This window comes from Mobula hypostoma, chromosome 5 (assembly GCF_963921235.1).
Source record: "Mobula hypostoma chromosome 5, sMobHyp1.1, whole genome shotgun sequence".
Lineage (NCBI taxonomy): Eukaryota > Metazoa > Chordata > Chondrichthyes > Myliobatiformes > Myliobatidae > Mobula > Mobula hypostoma.
The window spans coordinates 165,578,948-165,595,913 of record NC_086101.1 but is presented as its reverse complement, the minus strand read 5'-3'; the positions used below and the strand labels follow the sequence as shown (position 1 = coordinate 165,595,913).

At 36.3% G+C, this 16,966-nt stretch overlaps 1 protein-coding gene across 7 annotated transcripts in view; it reads left to right on the top strand.

Annotated features, from left to right (window-relative positions):
* LOC134347141 (homer protein homolog 1-like) overlaps positions 1–16,966 on the top strand; it is a 102,921-nt gene that overhangs the window by 33,686 nt on the left and 52,269 nt on the right. For 5 of the 7 annotated variants that reach the window (XM_063049326.1, XM_063049328.1, XM_063049327.1 and 2 more), the window contains exons 5-8: positions 1,699–1,841; positions 4,963–5,119; positions 8,408–8,518; positions 12,783–12,863. In XM_063049326.1, coding sequence (XP_062905396.1) covers positions 1,699–1,841; positions 4,963–5,119; positions 8,408–8,518; positions 12,783–12,863 — 492 coding nt within the window. Of the gene's footprint in view, positions 1–1,698; positions 1,846–4,962; positions 5,120–8,407; positions 8,519–12,782; positions 12,864–13,987; positions 14,054–16,966 lie in introns of those variants that run through there. The other 2 variants (XM_063049325.1, XM_063049329.1) reach the window with 2 other exon arrangements.

Here is a 16,966-nt window from a genome sequence, read left to right as displayed (position 1 = left end):
GGATAGTTCAAACCATTAGGGAAGGGCAGTGGGAAACTTAGTTTTTAGATCGGGACAGTCTATATTCCATAGCATAGCAGCACAAAGTTGGAGGAACTCAGTGGGTCAGGGAAATAAAACAATCAACATTTCAGGTCACGCCCTTTCATTATGACAGCGGAACTCTGTGTTTAAAACGAAGCCATCTTGGTCACAATGATACTGCAACTGGTGACCTCATTGGTTGCTGGAAGTTTTGCTTTATTTAGATCATTGATGAATTGATACCTAGGGTGGATTCAAAGTTTACATAGAGTTCAACTCGTAGCATTGTTGGGTTGAGAGAAAACACGGGGTGTATTTGTATCAGCTGCTATTTTCTCCAAATTGAGTAAAAATATTTTGCCATAGAAAATTAATTTCTTTCGTCATCAACTAAAATCCTAAATCAGGACTTTTTGCACTGTTGGGTTGCCTGCTCATTTTAAACACAGATAGGGGACACACAGTCCTACACCAATCAATACTTGGATATTGGACAATTTATCTTGAGGTACAAAAAGTAATGCAAGTTACTGTGAAAATCTGACTTCAGAGACTGAATAAAACAAAAGGGATGCAAAACATAATGCTCTTTTTAAAAATGATTTTCCCATAGACTAGAACTTGAGTATTGTGAATTCCTGAACATAAAATGAAAACAAATGTTTTTAAGATACAATAATGAATAAAAAAAATCTTGTCCTATGAAATAGTTCACTCAAACCACACTTTACAGATGTAAAGCAGCATTTCTCTATAATAGGAGAGTGATCTCCTATTTCTATTTTCTCATTTGTATAAATAGATTTGATTTGTAATTACATCTCCTGTGTACATACATCTATTGATGCTCCTGGGCACATCTTCAGTGATGTTCCTGGAATCATCGGGTGTTTCGGGTCTTTCAACATCATACAACCTCCTCCAGGTGACCCAGCCGAGGCTGATCAGACCCCAGCTTGTGTCCAGATGGCTAGCTACTTATGACTCCATGGCTCCTCTCTTTTGAGCCACAGCCATCTTGAAGCCCTCTCTGCCGCATCGGTGGTACTGCGGATGGCTCTCCTCTTCCTCTCTCCCTCGATGCCCAAAATGCTGAAGGCTCTAACTAAACAACGGGCTGCGAATCTTGCAGCTTCCTATCAACCCCTCCCTTCGCCATTGCCTCCAGAATTTGGTTAACATCTTCATCAAATTGCTTCCACAGTGAAGTCATGTTAGCTGTAGGCCACTTGATCCGCCTCCTGTTCTCCTATAACTGTCTTAAGATTCAGTGATCAGAAAAACCTGAAACAATCCTCCAAGCTAACCTTCATTTTAATGGACAAGGATGGGAAACAGCTTCTTCCCTCAGGCCGTGAGACAGCTGAACTCTCTGCCACCACCCAGGTCTCATTAACATATGAAGCACCAATAGCGTATACTGTTTACTACTTGTGTCCAAACTGCACCTTATGATTTATTTGTCGTAGTACTACCTTTGTTGACTTTGAGTTATATGAGCTGTGTTGTGCAGCACTGTCTTGGTGGAATATATGTACGCAGTTGAATGACAATAAATTTGAACTTAATACATTTCCAATTCTGGGGCTAATCGAAACATTTTCAGTCAATAATTACTTATTTCATATTCTGAAAGAACCAGTGAATGATTTCAAGAACATTTTTGCTTCACAGGAGTCTGCTGGCGGTGACTTGCAGTCACCTCTGACACCAGAGAGTATCAATGGGACGGATGATGAAAGGTCTATTCAAGATGCATCGCACGAGTCTGATGCACGGGCTGAAATTAACCAGAGTTCTCTGCCCTTCACTCACAGGTAGGCCAGCGACATGTGAAAGCTCTTGGTTGGCCTCATGAGCACTATTGTCTTGCTCTGTTTTTATTTTAGAACACCGTTAAATAAAATATTGCAGCTTTTTAATGCAGTAGTATCCCTTTTGAAGTTTAATATTGGATCAATGAAGAAATGAAAGCAAAGAACTGGGACTTGTAAGATTGGCCATCAATGGTCTGGAATTAAATTAGTAAAATACTTATTTGATGTGTTGATTTTGTAATACAATCATTGAAATCACAATAGGCTGCTGCCCCACAGTTTCAGTGATCTAGATTCAATCCTGACCTCTACTGTTGTCTGGTGTTTCCACATACTCCTGTGACTATGGGTTTCTCTGGGTTTCTCCCACATCCCAACAATGTGTAGGTTGATAGGTGAATTGACCACTGTAAACAGCCTCTAATATGCTGTTGAGTAGCAGAAACTGAGAGGAACTGATGGGGGAAGGTAATATGGTTGTGAAAATTATTGAAGGAATGGGATTGTACCGTGATTGGCTTTAACTCAATTGGCTAAAATGACCTTCGGTCTGGTTGGCAAATGTGGTAAATAACAGCACTCACTGCCTGTCCAGAGAAAAGTTTACTTCACAAACCTAATGGTGAGCATCTGACTTTATACAGTTCTGTTGGTATTAGTCACCAGTTCAAAATAACCCCTTGCACTTAGAACTCATGTTACAAAGTTTGCGGAGCAGCCATTCACTAGAAACAAAAAAACAGAATATTTTAACTTTTCAAATGGCATATAGGGTGTCACGTGGCCAAGTGGTTAAGGCATTCGACTAGCGACCTGAAGGTCGTGAGTTCGAGCCCCAGCTGAGGCGGCATGTTGTGTCCTTGAGCAGGGCACTTAACCACACAGTGCTCTGCGACGACACTGGTGCCAAGCTGTTTCAGCCCTAGTGCCCTTCCCATGGACAACATCGGTGTCGTGGAGAGGGGAGACTTGCAGCATGGGCAACTGCCGGTGTTCCATACAACCTTGCCCAGGCCTGCGCCCTGGAGAGTGAAGACTTTCCAGGCGCAGATCCATGGTCTCGCAAGACTAACAGATGCCTTTTAATAGGGTGTCAAGTAAGGATTGGAATGTCTGATTTAAGATAAAAATATTAAAGGAAAGTATCCAAGTAAATGAATTACAGTACACAATATTTGTGAATGACCCATGTAGCTTGGTATTTGTGCCTTTTGATAATGTCACCAGAAAATCCATGAGGAATAAATGATTTGTCTAGAACTGGGTCAAGATTGCTCTTCATTGCCGTGGAGAAGGCTGCTAATAGTATACATTGTGTAGGAATGCCGCCTCACTGACAGTAAATTAAGGGTTTCCATGTTAAGCTGTGAACTTGTTAAAATCCCAAGTTGTTGGATTCATAGGATGTTGTTATTTTTCCCATTTTTCTTGGGGGGGGGGAATCCAGATTGATTGGCAGATCACTGAGCTCTTTAAAATTCTAGTAATTATTTAAAATAAATACTGAAGGAATTGATTTGGGGAAGCACAAGATAAAAGTCTGTGTTTCACTCCCATAGTATAAAGTAGAGAAATTAGACTATCTTTTATTAGAATGTTGTTGTGTTGTCAATTATTGAATGGTGGGATTTTAACTTTCCTCTTTAGAAATATGAACTTTATGAAAATGTTATCAATATTAAGTCAAAGATTAAGAATTTTTAAAGTTCTTGTACAGTGAAAAGAAAAACAGAAGTTGAGCCAGACCTTGGAAACCACTTTATCAAAACTTTCATTAAATTTAGCAATGAACTTGCATAGTCAACAGAAGTGAGGATTAATTTATACTTAAATAGCAAGTGGGTCCTGTCTTTTAAAATAAAAAAAGTCTTCAGTACTTTATCAAAAATAATGGAAAAATTATTAAGTAGGTATGGCCATTTCTGCTGAGGTAAAGTCCAAACTCATTAATCACTAACTGTTCAGCTTTTTTGCAAATGACCCACTTAGTTCTGCCGCCTTGGTTTAAACAGCTTTTGAGTTCGGGGTCACAGGTGGTTAGGTTGCAGGAGTTAGACCTTCTGACTCCACCCAGTTTGAAATGCTAATACATGATCATGCTAAATTTCCAAGCTAATAGTTACTGATACTGAAAAATTGAAGATTTGGCTGCTTATGTTGTAGACTAGACTGAGGAAACAACGAAATTCAGGCAAGCTGTGAAAGTTTACACCGCTTTCAACAGAACAATCTTCACAATAGATTAAGGATCAATTTTATTTCCCATTTACATTAGGAATGTATATTTATTCATGTTGCCATGACATACAAGAAAAAAAACAGTATTTAACAAATAGGATAAAGAATTATAAAAATTAGGGTTAAGGCACTGATATGGAATAAAATGTGTACAAATACATATCAGAATGTATGTATTCTGATTATAAAAAGTGGCTTGAAGTGTTTACAGTACAGTAACTGTTTAGATTAACTGCCTAGGTGAAGAATTTTTTTAATTTGGCATAGTTTTTGTTTTAATAGCCTTATAGTACTTCCCAGAAGGAAACTTTTGGAAAAGGTAGTTTACTGGGTCGATAGTGTCCACAATGATTTTCCTGCCCACTTCTTTGTCTTGGACACAAATCTTGCAGTGCTGGTAGACTGCAGTCAATAATCTTAAACTGTTCGGTTAGCAGAAAAGAAGAAAATAAGATCTGCCATAGAAATTGTTAGATTTACTCAAAAGCATGGCCAGAATACTGAGCTTTATCTGTTGAGGTGATTGAGGAGCATAGTGAGAAGCTGCTGGGGAGGGCAAAGAGAAGTTCAGGGTATGAGCAATGGAATTTGAGAAAATGACCGTCTTTATCCAGTTCACTCAGATTTGTTCTGTATTCAGCAATATTAGAATGCCAAAGGAAGTTAGCCTTGAGATAGTTTACAAGGAAAGAGAAGACAAGATGTAAGTATTTTGATGGATAGGAAAGCAGCTAGAAGTATTTTGGTGGACAGGTGAACAGCATTTGTGGGACAAGATAGAAGTGTTTTGATGGATAAGCAAACAGAGGACAAATTGTCTGTCTTTAATTTTTTTTACTTTCTGTAATTTTGCACTATGCTTAATAACAATTTCTTTTTGTAGTACTACAATAGGAAAGCACTGGGAGTCTGAACTGGCGACATTAAAATCCAACAATGCTAAACTTACAGCAGCACTCCTGGAATCTACTGCCAATGTTAAACAATGGAAGCAACAACTCACTGCTTACCAGGACGAGGCAGAGCGATTACACAAAAGAGTATGTATTAATATACATTTACTGTTATACTGATATACTGTTCTGGGCAGAAGTGTATAAAATAGTAGTTCCACATAAACAATTGTGGCAGATTATAGTTCAATTAGTTCAAAAAGTTTTACATTCAATTAGTCTATTCTAGAATTGTGATTTGATTAATTGCAATTTCATTTTTTGTCCAAGGGGGCTTTGTGTCTATTTCTGGATCTAGTTTTGGGCTTGCAGATTTTGTCGGGATTGCACAGTTCGATTAAACAACAAATCTCTGTGCCTGATCTTCAGCTCTGTTAATTATCCAGACCGTCAAGTGTAAGGGTTCAGAGGGTCCAGAGGAGGTTCATGAGAATGAACCCAGGAATGAAAGGGTTAACATACAAGAAGCATTTGATATCCGTGGGCCTGTACTTGCTGGAGCTTAGAGAATGAGACCCAAACTGAATGGATGTGGAGAGAATGTTTCCTGTAACAAGGGCCTGTAGGACCAGAGGGCACAGCCTCAGAATAGAAGGATGTGCATTTAGAACAGAAGTGAGGAATTTCTTTAGCCAGGGAGTGGTGATTCTGTGGAATTCAATGCTACAGACAGCAATGGAGGCTAATTCATTCTGTATATTTGAAACAGAGGTTGATAGGTTCTTGACTAGGCAGGGCATCAGAGGTTACGGAATCAGCGATGGGCCGATGGGGTGTATTTTTGCTCCAGTGTCTTATGGTCCAAAACTGAATCTTGCATCCTGGGAATATTTTGTATTTTCAATGGCTAGAATTCAGTTATATACAGCTTTTATCCTCAGATCAAGTTTCTTTACTGATTAAAACAGAAGTCATTAATTCTCAGCAGGATCTTATTGCAAAAGCTATGCTTGCATGACATTCATATTTTCAAAGTTGAGAATTAATTGCCATATTTATAAGCATATGTCAATTGATGTCAGGTGGTATCCCACGTAGAACAGTTAATGCTGCTGTTTTCAGAGATAAGCATTGACTAATTTCTTAGGATTGGTGTATCACAAAGAATAATTGTGCATATTTGGTGAAACTTTAGGGAAATGCAAATCTAGATGATGAATAGATACATTTTAGATTGTGTTCAATTTAGTATTACATTGTGCGTTTGAGAGCACTTAGCTGAAATTTAAGATGTTGCACTGTGAATTTTGTTGATTGAATGCTAATCTGATTCAGAGATAAAGTTGCAGTGGTAAAACCTGTATCCTTGATTTTATTTTAAGTTGGTAATATTGCAAGAGCTATATGAAAGTTACAGCAGCTTATTGGAGATCCAGCAGGAAAAAAAATGGATTAGCTTTTCTACAGTACTGGCAAGAAGGGGACAGATGCCTCCACAGTGAGGGAAAGCAGCTAATTTAGCTTCAGGGTTTAGATGGCATAGTTTCTGACACTCAGTGCCAAGGGACTTGGTTGATCTTCTGCTTCTGTTACAGCTGACTTTGGGTTGGGAAGGCAAATTTGTCCTCAAGACAGAGAATAGTCTATTGTATAAAACTATATATTGGGTGAACTTTTATAAGTTTGGAAAGGGAGAGAAGTCATCACTTGTGCAAATTCTGCCTAATCCTTTCCCAGAATTCAAAACAATCATGCAATGTGCACATCTTGATTTGCAAAACAAAATAAATGATGGGTATTATTGCTTTATTTTTTTTAAAAAAGGCACCGAAAAAGGAATTCTTTTAAAAAGGAATTCCTGGTTTATTTACCCTCCTGCATGTTGCTAATATCATGGTTTGGGTTTTGGGTCATTTGGAACAGGCTGCACCTTGTAATTTAGTACTTTGCAGATTACAATCTTTAAAACAATTGATAATGTTTTGAATCAAATTACTTGTTCCGAATCATTTGGCATAACTTGTCTTTAATATAGTACAAATATTATTATTGGATTTGTTTAAATATCATTGAAAAAAGACCTAGTGTGGATTAAGTGACTAAAGGAAGTGTTTGCTTCTGACATTATGAATAAAGATCATAATGAAACATTTGTATCATAGAAAAGATAATACAAGCTACAGTATATAGTATTTTGTCCTGATCAGGTCACAATGAAGGATGTTATATAACAATGAATTTGTATAAGTGATCTTGTAGATCAAGTCGGAAGGGCCTATTTGAATTTTAAAAAGAAAATCCTGGTGTTAATAAACTCCATATAATAAAAATGAGGTAATTACTTCATGTTGCACTACCATCACTGAACTTGTTTCTTAGCTTTTCTAAAATTGTCAGTGAAGTACAATCTAGAGCAGGAATTTAAAATTTAATAACGTTTATGTACCATCAGCTGATTGAGAGTCTAGCTAAGTCGCATCAGAGTTTGCAATTGTTATTGGCAAGAATTCATGTGGGTTTGAGTGGCTTGAATATCCACTTTTACTGTTTAGTCAGTCTGCCCCCTTGTGTCAAAATCTTGTCCGCCGAAATGAATGAGAGAGCATGTTGGCTAACCTTTGGGTTCTTGTGTTTGCATACCCTGCTAGAAATAGTAGAATACAATATGAAAAGGGTAAGTTGAGCTGGAGAATTCATAACTATATACTTACTGTTTTAAGAATTGAAGCATAAGGTTTGAGACAGACACATGGTTATGATATGTTTATGATTTTATATTCTTATTTATGTTTGTACGGTTTTTTACTGTAAGATGGGCAGTTCACTTTCTACATGGGTCAGAATTGCCCTGTTCTATACACCCAATGTTACAAATGTTTTAATTTTTCGGTAATAAATTTATCAGAAGTCTTTAATGTTTTGGATTTGTAATCTTAATTGCACTTGAACATTTTTCCACCTGTAATTCCTTATGTTGATGACCTACTTTGACATGCTCAATCTTTATGTAGTATGATTGCTAGTCAAGGGGAGATGGTAGTGCTCAATCTTATGTGTTAAGTAATAGCAAAAAGTGGCCAATGGGAGGAGAAACCTGTTTTATGTTAAAAAGTATTTTTTCATTAAGCTTATATTTGTGCTTTATGGTAAGGCAAAATAATTTCCTTTATACTACCGAAATTCTACCAAAGCAGTTCCTTTAAGCTTGTATTTCCCTTCAACTTCAATGCTATTAATTAGACCGTGTAGTCCATAAAGTTAATTTTTTCCATTTGCCTCAAATGTGAGGATCTTGTACAGGAATTGTAGAAATAATCTTGTTAATGCATATAGTCCATGAAATTTTTATCTGGGGATTCATTATGCTCTGAGTTCAAACTTTTGAGTTGGGTAAATGTGTTTGAGTCTAGTCATTTGATGTCTTTCTAAATTCAGGTTTCTGAACTTGAATGTCTAAGTGGGCAGGCAAATGTACTCAAGACACATAAAACTGAATTGAACAGAACAATAGAAGAACTAGAGGCACAAATGAAAGACAAAGAGGAGGTAAGAGCTCAATCTATTTGAATATAATGTACAATTATAATTGAAACCTTTCTGAACAGTAGACCTGGTCTATTGAGTTTGTGTAGATTTCAATGCAACTATTTTGATGAAGTGCAGTTCCCAGTTTTTCAGTATGGTGTAAATCATTGTTCTATTAGACCATAGACATAGGAACAGAATTGTCATTCTGTCCATCGAGCCTGCTCTTCTATTACTTTTGGATTAAATTTTTACTCCTGTGCAATTGCAGTATTAAATTTTGGATTGGAACAATGATTTTGTACTCTTAGATTTCTTTGATTCAGTATCTGACTTAAAGAAATACCTAAATGTTACATCCTGGACATCGGCTGTTCACCTAAACCAGCCCATTTTGGTGTTGCTCATAATGCAAGCAAATGGTTCTAATCATATTTACCCAACAACTTCCTATATTCTCTCAATGTCTTTTCCTTCATCCTCCTCTATTTAGTCTTGTTTTGGCTAGATTGGCATGATGGTGAATTCACTTTTTGATGCATCTCCTACATTCTGTTATAAATTTATTTGCTTATTTAATTTTGTTCTGAAATTGGCTAATACTGCACCCTTCAACTTCGGTAAATTATGTGGAATCTACCATGGTAAAACTATTTATAATATAAAAACTTGTATCAGGTAGTTCTATAATCTGCCTTCCTGTGGAGGACTGCATGAATTGGTTACCATTATATTTGATATACAAATATTGTATATTTGTATATCAGTTTTATATAGCAGCACTCAATATGACTCCAAAACTTCGTTATTCTAACTGAAGCGATGGTAATTACCTACACAGCCCTATCTCGAGGCTCTTCCATGCTCTAACTCAAAAGTTTGCCTTCTATAAATGAAGAATTTGTTATAATGGTGATTTTATTTTTGGTGGCAAAAACTACAAATTAGACCATTGTCTCTGAATAAGTGGCATAATGAGAAACATGGGCTGTACTGCTGTGAGCATAGCAACTAGCTAATGTCCATACAGTATTTTAGATACTGAATGGAACAGATAGCTTAAATTATTGACTTGTGTGTTGTTTGTCAAGTAAATGTACTGGCATTCAGGTAGTGCCCATGATTGATTACACTCTATTGTGCTTGCTTACTCAGTGTAGATTGAAACTAGTTAAGTTTGGGAATGAAAAGCTGCATAGTGATTATATCTTTATGCTGCTCAGTCTCCTGCTTTTATGATCGCTTTAAAGTTAATGAGCATTGAATTTGAAAGTACAAACAGTGGGTGTGTATCTTTTGTTAGGATTTAGGATGGAAATTGCATTGAATATTTTCTTGGACAGAATCCAGCTGGATCCAAATGACACAAAAATTGGAGTTGGATCAGCTGTAAATTTGGATGATAAAATATCAGGTGAAGTTGAATCTGGATGTTCAGGTGTTGTGTATTGAGGGAACAAATCAAGGGGAAAGTATACAGTAGATGGCAGGATCCTTGGGAATAGTGATGTACAGAGGGGTCGTGGGGTGCAAGTTACAGCTCCTTGAAAGTGGCGACATGTCATAGTTGTTAAGCATGGAAATGTGTCCATCAGGCCAACCCAAGCAGCCTTCGTGAGCTAATCCCATTTTCCTACATTTGACCCATACCCTCTAAACCTTTCCTGTCCGTGAACCTGTACAAATGCCTTTCAGAAGTTGTAATTGTGCCACTTCATCTGGCAGTTATTTCAGATGTGCCCCCTGTAGTGAATAACTTGCCCTTCATGTCTTTTTTGAATCTTACCCCTCTCACCTTAAACCTCTAGTTTTAGACTCTCCTAACTCTGGAGGAAAAGACTGTGACTGTCCACCTTTCGATTTCATAAACCATCTACAGGTCATCCCTCAGCTTCCTTTGCTTCAACGAAAACAGCCCTGCCTATATATCTCTTCATAACTCCTATCCTCCCTTCTTGGCAATATCCTTGTGAACCTTTTCTGCATCATTTTCAGTGTAATCACATCCTTTCAGATGTGGTCTCAGCAGCACTCTACACAAATGATGCATATGGGATGCTTGCCTTCATTGGTTAGGGCTTTGAGTGTAAAAATGGGGAAGTCATGTTGTAGCTGTATAAAGTTTTTGTTAAATCACATTTGGAGTATTGTGTGCAGTTCTGTTTGCCACAGTAGAAAGGATGCGGAGGCTTTGGAGAGGGTGCAGAAGGGGTACACTGGGATGTTGCCTGGATTGGATTATTAACTATAAGGAAAGTTTGGACAAACTTGAATTTTTTTTCTCTGGAGTATCATGTGCTGATGGGTGACCTAACAAGTATGTTAAACAATAAAAGGCACAAATAAGATAAGTATGGTATAAGCAATTGCCTATGTCCTTAATTTCAGGGCATATCTGCACCATAACTAGGTATCATTGGTTCAAGTTGTTAGAAAATTCTGCCCCTTTACAAGAAAATGTAGTCTTACTGGAGTGAAGATTACATTTCAGTATTTTATGAAGATGTATTTCCACATATTCTAATTCACAGTACTGACCAGTTGGATTCGGTCTAGTTTTTTTCTCCAAAATGCATCCCATTTATATAAAAAAAATTGAATTCCACCTACCACTTTTAAACTCAATTCTTTCTTGTAAGTAATGTTACAATTTCCCTCGTCTTTTTGAGAAATTAATAAGCTTTGCATTTTGTTGGTGTATTTGGGACAATAAAAATACTGCAGAACTGACGCTACTTACATATAACCATTTAGCAGTAACTGTTATTAACTTCTCAATTTTCACGCTATTCATTTATTTCTTCTGCCCTCAAGCTTGATTTCATCTTCTGAAACATATCAACATAATGGCTTTCCCACAGTTCCATATGCTTCTCTCTTTCTGTCATACCTGTTGGATCCTCAAAATTTAAATTGTTGAAGCACGGTTATTACTTTGCACGTCAGTCCCATCTAATTAAGTTTATTTTGAGGTCATTATCTTATCCTGAACATTTTCCTTGCTACAATCTATACCAGTAGTAACTCTTCAATTTAAAAAATAGTTCTGTATTGACACTGATCAGTTCTCATCTGCAGTTACTGGATTTATGAAATGCTGCTTTAATTTCCACACTCCCAATACATATTGTGAGACTTCATTTTAGATGTACTGACTTTTCTAAATACCCTTTTAACTATTGCTTATCTCACTCTATGACCCTTCCAGAATGTACTTTTCTCAGCTATCTTTCTGTTTAGCATGCGCTGATGTAAAGTAACTGTCTACCTCAACTATTTTGTTTGTTCTTTAAGAAATTACTATTATTGGGGTGCTGTTTCATTTTTGGTATTTTCATTAATACATTTGCAGATTGACTTACTAAACTTTGCTTTTGAAATTATTTCTTCCCCTTCCTCTTCCCTTGTCCTATAAATCAAATAACTTTATTTATCTAAGAATTGCTTTTTAACTTGAAGACATTGGATTTTTAGGAAGTTTTTATTCTATCTTAATGAACATGATAGGAATACACTAATCACTCGATTATGTACTGATTTGAGCAAAATGGTTTATTTTGTAATTTTTTTGTTTCATACCAGGTTTAAAATTAGTTTCAATGGCTTAATCTCATCTAAAATTACAATTCAGTGGGATTAAAGAGATTTTGTTTGCTTTGAGTTTTACACATTCAACAGAAAGCCCTAAGGCATTGCATGGTGTATACCATTTAAGTTTTAAGTACAATTGTTGTCATGTAGCCAATTTACAAACTACTTACAAGTTCTTGGTGAATATAATTTTGATGCTCATTGAGGAAAACTTAACCACAATGTTGGAGGAATTCTCTCCTGATTCTTGAGGAGCCAGGGCCCTTAATATCCACTGAGCAGGAAGAAATGCGTTTGTCTTTTACAAGCAATGGCAACCAAATAATTTGGCACTCTTTAAATATTTGCTATTGAAAAGGTTGAGATTCCATCTAAATTAAAGCAGGCTAAACTTGATAGCATTCTTACCTCTGAATTAGAACATTATCAGCTAAATATGATTTGATTATCATTTGTAATATGACAATTGTAATTGAGGGTTTTCATTTGTCAATAACACTGAATGGTTACTAAATATTGTTTTTAGTTAATTCATTCCATTATCTAATTCTAGAAAATTTGATTCTTGCAGAAATGAGGAAGACATGTCCCTCTATATACAGAGCCTTTTATGTATTAATGGTGCATGTAACTGAATGATCTCTTGGTTATCCAGTTGTAATATGATCACTGATGCCAGCATCTTTTTGCGTAGGAAATTGAGCGGCTAAAGAAGGATATTGAAGGAGCTAGGGAACTGGAGACACAGAGGGACACGCTGTCACAACAGTTACAGGTAAATGTTGCAGCTGGACCCCCGTCATTCAGATTTCTTGGTCATTCATGTGTAACTCCTCTTTAGATCCTGATCTTTGTTACTATTTCATCTTCTAGTCAGAAATGCACACAACTTTGATTGTAGAATTTTCTGCAATTTTATAAAATTTCTGGACAATCTATAGTGCCTTCTGATACTGTATGAACATTCCAACCAGATGGTGCTTTTCAGTTCAGGAAGACTGATTCTGGGAGGAGGATAAGGTCAAAGGTGGTTGATTCTACAAATGTAGATAAAAATGTTTGCATAAATTTTATCATTAAATAGTACTGATTTACAAGAATATACGAGGGGTGATTGATAAGTTCGTGACCTAAGGTAGGAGGAGTCGATTTTAGAAAATCTAGCACATTTATTTTTCAACATAGACCCCTCCTGCATTTACACACTTAGTCCAGCGGTCGTGGAGCATACAGGTCCCTTCTTTGTAGAAATCGGTGTCTTGGACTTCCAGAAAGTGCTCCACAGCCAGGGTGATTGATAAGTTTGTGGCCTAAGGTAGAAGGAGATGAGTTATTAACTTCAAACTTTCTGCATAATCACTCAAAGAGTTGAACTACATCTGCATGTAACGAGAGCTGTATAACTCATCTCCTTCTACCTTAGGCCACAAACTTATCAATGACTCTTGCTGTGAACTGCTTTCTGGAGGTCCAAGACGCTGACTTCTACAAAGAAGGGATCTGTATGCTCCATGACTGCTGGACTAGGTGTGTAAATGTAGGAGGGGACTATGTTGAAAATAAATGTGCTAGGTTTTCTAAAATTGACTCCTCCTACCTTAGGCCACAAACTTATCAATCACCTCTCGTACTGCCACAGCTGGCTCAGTATGCGGTTAACACATTTTCCAAGATGTACTATGCTTTACTAAGGCTTTGTATGCTTACATTAAAAGCACTTAAAGTAGCATATACTCCAAAGAGATTAGGTTGGTATTTCCAATCACAGCTTAAACTTTGGAATAGCAGATGGCCTATATCTCCAAACTGATCAAATGAAAGCTAGTTTATAGTTGACCTATTCACCTGTTTGCTGTTATTAAGACCATAATAAACAATATTTCAACTTTTTGTTTAAAGCTAGAATTAATGGAACAGTGTAAATTAAGAATTTTTCCACCCTTGGTAGTGAAATGACTTCATAAAGTGAGTAAAATTTTGTTATACTATTGGTCATCAATAGATGCTTCAAAAATTATTCTATGGTGGGTGACGATCTTGTCCAAATGCTTTGTGAATTTTGTGCAGAATCTAAAAGGTGCTCAGAGTACAGTCACTAAAGAGTCACTACCTTTGGAGTAGAACATGGATAATCATTGTTAAATCCATGGCCAGTGTTGCTTGTTTAAAGGAGTGGAAAGCTAAATTTTAGTCTCCAGTAATCTTTCCAAGATTCTTAAATACTATGTAAGGTGTGACAGCAACCCATAGCTTAACAAACCAGCACTGCTATTTAATAATAATTGAGGATCCTGGCCCATCTGAGATGCCTGCTGGCAACTCTGCACTTGAATAAAGTGACCTACATTTAATTTTAGAGGAGAGTCACAGTGCTCCATTGAACATTTAAAGAGCATTCCTCTTTTTTTACTTTTTCTAAAGAAAACATTTGTTTCTTAGTGCTTTGATTTAAAAGTAGACCAGCATCCTTATTCCAAATAGTGTTTTGTTGGCTGTTATATTCAATATATGGGTTATATCTATAGATTCTTGCAATCGGGGAAGGAAATCTCAGAGGTGCAAATGAATCATGTGTTCTGGGGGCTCTGTTTGGGAGATGCTGATTGTTTGAGCTTGCCAAGTTCAGACAACTGGACTTTTAAATCTATCACTTAAATAATTACTTTGGTCCGATTAAATACCTGTGGAAATCTTTATTTTTAAAAATTCTGTAAATCATCGTAGTTGTCAAATGTTGAGAAAGTGCTGCCTTTGTAACCAAGCATCTCCCAAACACCGGATCAATGATAATTCAAGTTTCTGGAAAGTAATAATATAGGCATGTTATTTGAAATTGGGATCTATTTCTGTCATTTACTCTGTATTTGGGGTCAAACTAGAACACAGTAAGCACAAAATACAGATTTTATGGTAATCATTGGTATCACATTTTGTTTCATTTCTATACCAAGTCTGATATTTAATATTCTGGATAAAAATCTTGAAAGCTCTGTTTGATTTGTAATGTTGTAAGCTGTTAAGAGTATGTGCTTGGCTAACTCAAACTTTAAGAAATCTTGTACTCCTTTAACTTTGGTCCAGCTCTACATGGGCAGAATTATGTGGAAGTTGTTTTAGTCCAAGTGTAGAGACCATTTAAAAGATCATGAATATAAAATTGCCTTTCAGTACAATGGCAAATTTGAAGTTTGTTTTTGAGTTCATTAGCTAACTCATTGAAACACACTAGTTTAAAAGTCATGGACTGTTTTTAACAATGAACCTGTTTAAGTGCTAACATTGAAGTTGTTGCTAAGCGTTGATCTTGAATTTGCATAAAAGTTGGACATACTCTAGCAATGCTCAAAAGTAGAGAACAGAAGAATTGCTGACATTGATTTCATTTTGCAAAGAAATTGGTTGCTAAAACAGCCATAAATGGCAAATTATATGATTTCTGCGTATATTCAGCAATAAAAAAAGATACAATATACAAGAAATTGGTGCACCTTTTCTCAAGCCTTTGATAAATGAGCACACCTTTACTAAAATGCTTCTGCTTTTAAAAAAAATTCAGACTTGGAAAAGAGTCTCCTGTAAGAAAATTACAGCAACTTTCAATTAATTTTAAGTCAAAGAGCCACGTTTGCAGTTGTGGTATTACAAGTACCAGGAGGATGTGCAGTAATTCTTGGAAATGTTGCTAAAAATCAGCAACCTTTTAGCAATTCATACAATTTCCACTGAGGTTTTGGAGATTTGCATGGATGAAGAATTAATATGACTGACATGAAGAATGCTACATGAAGAAATGAGCTTAAATGTGGAAGTGCTTCAGCATACACAGAAGAAAGTTTTGCCTTTTTGCAAATAAAAATGTCTGAAACCAGGAAGAATAATTGTTACATTGGACGATGTCTGTTTGCCCATGAAGATGCAGTGTCTTGGAACAAATGAACTGGACAGTAAAGATGCCAAAACTGGGTGGTTGAATTTGGCAATCAAGTTGCATTTTAAGGATTTTTTTAAAAAAAATGTAATACTGACATAAACTGATTTTTTTAATGTTAAGTAATTAATGTGTTTAGATAATGTTAAAAAATAACCTGATCCATTGTTAATCTACAAAATGAATTTGTTTAACACTATTTTGTTATCTATGATATTTTTTTGCTATTTTAAATAGAAACAATCTTAAAAAGGCTTAAAAGCAGATAAATGGGAAATGTGTTTTTCCATGTCTTTTGGCTAGTCTAACCTCTCAGCTAAGTTGGTTATTGTGCCTTGGCATTGACATAGAACAGAGCTAGAGGCTGTAGAAGTTTGTTTTTAAAGAGTGAGAGCTTTAATTTAGAAAGACCCAAGAGTTTAAGAATAATTTGGTCTTTGTATTTGAATCCAGTTGATGCAGGGGTAAAAAAGAAAATCTCTCCAGTGGGAGAGCCTTTTAAGATGTGAAATCAACTGACTGGAGTTTGCCAATGGTATAGTAGATTCCACATTTTTGGGCAGCTTTATTTTGTTTTATTTCAATAAACGTTTGCAAACATCCTGTAGTGTGGAATGCTTTTTTTTTTCCTTGATCTGTTCTGTATTAGAAGTGGCATTATATAGTGGAGTTTATTAAACTTGGGGAGAATACTAGGGTGAAACTGATGACAGATAATTTTTACTGCCTTATGATGAGATTTCTTCATTCTGATTGAGGTGGTGACCCACCACTTAAAGTTTAGTGAAGCACCACCAGTGAGTAGAAAGATCTGGGCAACATAACAGTGAAGGAAGAGTGATATAATTCAAGGTAATTTGTGACTTGGGAATGGGGTGGCTGTATCTCCTTGTACATACTTCCCTCTTCCTCCTATGCTGTTAAATTGCTTCACATCTGGCATTGGATAG